At 45.5% G+C, this 6,000-nt stretch overlaps 1 protein-coding gene across 1 annotated transcript; it reads right to left on the reverse strand.

Annotated features, from left to right (window-relative positions):
• Positions 1-1,541: 1,541 nt before the first annotated feature.
• LOC117639681 lies at positions 1,542-5,369 on the reverse strand. The gene is made up of 4 exons (XM_034375560.1): positions 5,240-5,369; positions 4,742-4,955; positions 3,942-4,175; positions 1,542-2,259 (listed from the first exon to the last, which is right to left on the reverse strand). The coding sequence occupies exons 2-4, from the start codon at positions 4,937-4,939 to the stop codon at positions 1,738-1,740; spliced, it is 954 nt and encodes a 317-aa protein (XP_034231451.1). The 5' UTR covers positions 4,940-4,955; positions 5,240-5,369; the 3' UTR covers positions 1,542-1,737.
• Between the last annotated feature and the right edge of the window lie 631 nt (positions 5,370-6,000).

Here is a 6,000-nt window from a genome sequence, read left to right on the forward strand (position 1 = left end):
TCGACCTCTCTACTCGAGAAAACCCTGAAGTAATGTCTTTAGAGACCACATGCAGAAGATAACTTCTATTTGTTTGGACGAGACAAGACAATATATGTACGATTCATGTATTTTTGCTATCCACATGGCCCAGTAGCCTCACCCTGTCCCAATGTGAACTGAGCCATTTTAAAACTTTAACTCGGTCTATGGCCCTTGACCTCAAGACCAGGTTCCGCGCGATGACCCTTTTTGACGCCCATTGCACCAGGGTGCACATTCCTAACCTCGGCACGATCATCCGACGTGCATTTCAGACGCTAAAAAGAAAACAAAATTCAAAAATCGTGCTACTTTTTCATCGTTTTTCGTGGAATCGAACTTCCAACCCATGTTTCTCATTCAGAAAGCGTCCAGTTCTGTCCCCGAGTTGTGAAAACAGTAAACCAAATAACGCTCTATTATGGTCAATTTTCCGGAGAACCTGACATAACCGGAAGTTGGAAATATTGAAGGTGTCCCAATGTACCCGGTGTCCCACTGTACCCCACCTTCCCTTATCCTCTAAACAATAAAAACAAAACCAAACCAGCGGGTCCACTACGGAGTGTCATTATCAGATGACACTTTGGAAGCACGTTTATTGCTCGCAAAGTAACTTTCGCGGCCCACAAAGCGAGTTTTATCGACAAATTCAAAACTCTTCTTCTTTGACCTGAATTCACATGCGAGCGAGTGTAGTTCGTCTCCCCAGGACTCAAAGTCCTCTTCGTCATCTAGTCCCTCTGTTTCCAACTCGAGCAGCTTCAGATTAGGGGCCATCTCAGGCTTGATTCTGGACACATTCTCCGCGCACAACCAAGTCCCGCGAAGGAGGTGAAGCTCTTCGAGACTGGGGAGCGCCTTGAGTGTATCCTCCATCTCAGGGAAATACCAGACCGAATCCAACGACAAGCTCTTCAACTTTTTCAAAGCTCGGACGGCCCGGAAGATAGGGAGCACTCTCTTTTCGCATAACTGAAAATCCTTAAGGGTGAGGCTCTCTAATCGGCTGATAGTACACTGTTAAAAAAAGTGCTGTAAATTAACAGCACTTATGCTGTTAAGTTTGATAGCAACACGACTTATTTTATTACAAGCATGTTGTAGCCCTCGGTGCTGTTTTCTGACAGTTCGATTGTGATAAAACAATACTTCTTTGGAGTCTTCGACGATGTCTTCCCAACATTTGTGTTGATTTCATCGTGCTGTTATTAAACAAGACCCTTGTAACCTGACAACAATATATGTTTTAAGATTGCAAAAGGCTGTTTCTAAACATGAAACCTGTTCAACGACAAAACAACTGTTTTGAATCACGATTACATTACTGTTACTTTACAAGGAAGTTGTTATGAAACGAAAGTGCTGTTTCTGGATGGGTTTCCCGTTCAGATACAAAACAATACGGTTGTTATTGAACAGCATTACTGTAGGTGATCGTGTCGTAATATTACAGTGGATTTTTAACAGTGTAGAAGGCAACTTAAAAAACTCGGCGGCAGCCTGAATCCCCGCGGCTGTAGATGCGGTTCAACGTGAGTTTCTTGAGCTTGGTGCAGCCTCGCAGCTGGGCTAGCTCTCTGTAGCAGGGCACGTTTAGCTCCTCCAGCTCACTGTACTGAGACACTGCGGCGAAGGTGGCCTCCCGGTCCTCCCGGGTTATTGCGGTGGGAAGTTCGAAAGTGCGCAGACTGGCTGCACTAGCTAGGAACCGGATCAGCGGCACCAGCACGGACTTCTTGCCTTTGTTTTTCCCATAAAAAACACGTCAGAGCCTTTGAGTTTCAGAGTGTGCAGGTGGCGCCACTTTTCCGACTGGAAGGGGAAGGCCACATCCCGTAGGTAGGCAGCCGCTCCCAGACTCAAGACTGAGATGTTCGAGTCCTCGACGATGCCCCAGAGGCGCCTAACTTGATCGTCCGTCCAGAAGCTACTGTTCAGGTACAGCTCCTCCAGGTGGTCCTTGCAGCGCTGCAGCAGCGCCAGCACGGCCTCCTCGCTGTCCCGGCCGAAGGTCAACGAGAGCTGCTTGATCCTGGCCGGCGCCCTGGGCAGCGTCTCCAGCACCGACTTGGGCAGCGGCTTGGGTCGGTTTCCCGTCAGGTCCAGTGAGAGCGACTTGATGGAGGGCGCCGTGGTGAGGGTGTACAAGAACGCCTTCCGCTTGGCCTTCTGGACGATCGTCTGGGACGTGCAGTGCAGCAACTTCAGCTCCGTCAACTCGCTGCCCGCAGCCACCTGCACAAAAAGTCGTTACTCCCTGCTATTTCAAGGGGGTGTACACACACCTTAACTCTGATGTGGGTTACTATGTCTGTGGCAGCTGAACCTAACAACAATTTCATGTTTTCCTTTTTGGCCCATATTATCTAATAGTAGTTCAAGCTTGAATTAGAGAGAAGCCGACCCCCCCCCTCCCCCCCCCCCCGGGGTTAATAAGAGATACTACGGCAAAAATGAGCAAAGTTGGGGTGTCATTTCAAATTTTCACTCACAAAAGAATTTGGATGAAAATTCTCTGACTCCCAAAACAATTATTCGGTAAAATGAATGGCACCAAGCACTTAAGGTTGCTGTAAAATGAAAAAATATGAAATATCATTTTCCAAAATAATTGTGGTATCATGTTTGTATTTTGCTTTCTAGTTGCTTACTATAAGATGAACTTAATTCCAAAGTTGTGGCACCCAACTCCCATTAGTTTCTGAGTTATTGAAGTTTACATAACAAATTCAGTCGTTGGCCCCAATTCTCCTTGCAAAGATCCAAAAGTTATCGTGACTTGATTTGTGTTTCACAAGTTCTTTATTGATTTGCCTATCTCGTGGCAAAGCTTAGTTTCCAAATTTCCAACAGTAACATGAATTTTTCTCAAAAAACAAAATTTTTTTACCAAAATTTTGAAAATTTCAGTAAAAACAGAAAAACACATTTTTTTAAATAAAGATTCCAGCTACCCTATTGTCAAATCCGGTTTTGCTAGTCTGTTTGCATGCCCATTGGGCTCTAAAATGAAAAATCACACGTTCATAAACTTTTTGGTTCTTCGCAAGAAGAATTTTTAGAAAATGACTAAATTAACACTAAAACCCTCATAACTTTGGAACTAATGTGAGCTGGGAGTCCAGTCGTGGCTGTAAAAGTTATTCATAGGAAGCAGCCAAGTCACCGAAAACCAAAGCACTGCCACCTATACTTTGGAAGATGGTCTTTTCACCCTACAGTAACCTTAAAAAAGGGCCTTATGAACATCTTGGAGTTTTATGGAAAGTGCATGACAGAACCCAGATGTTCAGCGTTAAGTTCTTCAAGAAGTGAAAATTTTGAATGACAACTGAACTATGGTTGTTTTTGACCTAGTACCGTTGCAAATGCATGAAATTCTTGATACCGTAGTACAACTGCTAAGGACATGGATGAGTACATAAGATTTTTACCCCCTTTAATATGGAGTTCTATTTCTGGAGATGAAAATCGTTATGCAAATTAAATCTTGAGTTTTAGTTATCCTGTGTACAATTGTTAAATCTTGAAAAAAATTGTGAAGTGAAAAAAATACTCTTCTCGTCACCTATTTCAACTTGACAGATAAAAGAGTAAAATTTGTAAGTTTTCAGCTCCGTTTACAGCATAACTTCTTTCACACACAATGAACTGATGGGAAGGATCCGAGCAAAACAATTGATTCGAAAGAAGTTTCTGAAACTATCAGAGCAACTTTGAAGTGCCCCACAAATAGGAACCCAATAGGATTAGAAAAACAATGTGACATGAAACTGAAAATCGACTTCTTTCTTCATATTTTACCCGTTTCACTTCAAAATTGATTGAAATGAAAAATGCTCAGTAGATGCATGACTGAAATAAACACTCTCTGCCTTGGTTTTCACCAGTGTGTTCTTTAAGCCACACCCACTCACCTTGCAGTCGCGGTGGGCACTCCTCAGGTCTGCCAGCTGGCGCGCCGTCTCCTGATGCAGCCTCCGCTGCACCGCGACCTGCTCCACCAAGTGCTGCAGTCGGCTCTGCGCGGCCTCTAGGTCTTGCTGGGCCTGCTCCACCTTGCCGAGGCCCTGCTGCTCAGCCGGGGCTGCAGGTGCTTCCGAAGCGGACCTGCACGGCTTCTTGGCCGATGGACCGGCGTCGGCTGAGTCCTGTAACACCACACGCCATACGCGGCTAAATGAGCTACGCGTTTCGACAGGTGCTTGATGTGACCACTGATCGTTGTTCGAACACCGCCTTCAGAAGATTTTAAATTTTTAACCGCAATAAAGGCACTAAAATAGATTCAATGCATATTTCAAACTTTGTAAGGTTTTAAAATTCAAAACACCATTTCTCTTATTGCGAGCCGTTTTAGTATCCGTAAAGCTGTATGTTAAGACCAAACATCTTTAAAAAAAATAAAATTACATCACTTTATGGCAAGAAAAGTAAAAAGATGTGACTAAATTTTCCTGCCTACAACTCGCTTAACCTATTACATTACAGGACTATTACAGATCAATTTCACACCGGACAACCAACCATTATCAGAGTGAGTTCCCCCTCGCGTATTACGCATGAAAACTACGATTGTATTATGCTAGCGCCATTTCCTTTGCATTGTGGAACATTGCTTCGTAAGGCACTTGCAGTGTGAAACCTATATTCTTAAATTTAGAAAACGAACAAGTCAGGCGAGAGGCTTTGAAACACACTGTAACCTGTAACCCACCTCGCAGGAAGCGTGGGCGTCTCGCAGCTCCTCCAGCTCGAGGCACTTCTTGGCGTGCTCCGCGTTCATCTCGGCGAGCTTGATGCACTTCTTGGCCGCCTGCAAAACCACCTGGGCTTCCTGCTGCTTGATGCGCGCTGCCTCCAGTTCAGTCTTCGTCGATTCGACGCGTCTCTCCGCAAGCTGCCTGGACGACATGGCAGTGGCCTGGACGCTGCAACAACAAACAAATGAATAAATTTCAACAAACACCTCCCGATTTTAGTATGTTAACCACGAATGTTCAAAGGCTTGCGAAAATGATGTTGGGAGTTTGGGACTTCGTTAATTTACCGACGGTCCAATTTTTGTTTTACAACGGTCCTAAATTTAGAAGATTTTTACCCGTGAAAACATAGAACTTAGGAGAGCCATACATAACTTTTGCCTTTTGGCTGTGTCAAAAAGGATTACTTATTCATTCCATTGAAGCGACAAAGCTTAATCAATTTCACTGACCTCTCTTCAAGTTGCAGTTCAATTCGGGAAGTGCGCCGCCCTGCAACAACAACGAACTCGTTGCGGAGCGAACTCCTTCCTTTGCAGATGATCACCAAGACTGTCGATGTCGGTGGAGCAGTGCGCTCTGTCTTCTGTCGACACAGCGAGCGACTGGCGGCATAGCGCGTCGCGTAGCGCGCAGCAGCCAGCGGGCCAGCACCAGTGTTGCCAGAAGCGGCGCCAGGAACGGTTAGGGGACCACAAATCGGCGCGGCGCAGGTCCCCTTCCGAGCGCGCCCGAGGTCCCCCTCGCCGAGCGCGGCCCGAAGGCAAGCCCGAAGGTCCACGTGGGTATTCCGAGGATGGGGATAACCCCGGACCCTCGGGGGGCTTAGTCACTCAAGTAGAGTTGTCGAGCGCCTCCTCAGCAGATGTCTCCGTGGCTCCGGGGTACCACCTCTGCCTACGGCCTCTAGTATTGGTGGTTCAAATACTGGCCAGTTTTTAATTTTTCGGTTTCACCCATCCTTTTTAGTTATGTTCAAATTTTAGGTTGGACAATATGTTTTAAGAATATTAAGGTTTGGTTTATATATGGTACGTTAGGTTACGTAAAGTTGGTCAGGTCGCAAGTGACCGAAACTTGTCGCGACTATAGCATGAAATATTTTGAGAATAGAGTAGGCTAAGATCTGTTGACATTAGAAATAGATCTGCCGCGATGAGAATAAGATCTGTAGCGAGCCCGTTTGGTTTTGATTAGGATAGGTTGGACAAAT

The sequence above is a fragment of the Thrips palmi genome, unplaced genomic scaffold (assembly GCF_012932325.1).
Source record: "Thrips palmi isolate BJ-2018 unplaced genomic scaffold, TpBJ-2018v1 HiC_scaffold_1, whole genome shotgun sequence".
Lineage (NCBI taxonomy): Eukaryota > Metazoa > Arthropoda > Insecta > Thysanoptera > Thripidae > Thrips > Thrips palmi.

Bases quoted from the DNA above. Each gene is read 5' to 3' on its own strand.
- LOC117639681 (XM_034375560.1), bottom strand. From the start codon at position 4,939: ATGTCGTCCAGGCAGCTTGCGGAGAGACGCGTCGAATCGACGAAGACT. The intron at 4,176-4,741 runs GTGGGTTACAGG...GTGGTGTTACAG, and splicing joins ACGCCCACGCTTCCTGCGAG to GACTCAGCCGACGCCGGTCC. The intron at 2,260-3,941 runs GTGAGTGGGTGT...CTTTTTGTGCAG, and splicing joins GTGCCCACCGCGACTGCAAG to GTGGCTGCGGGCAGCGAGTT.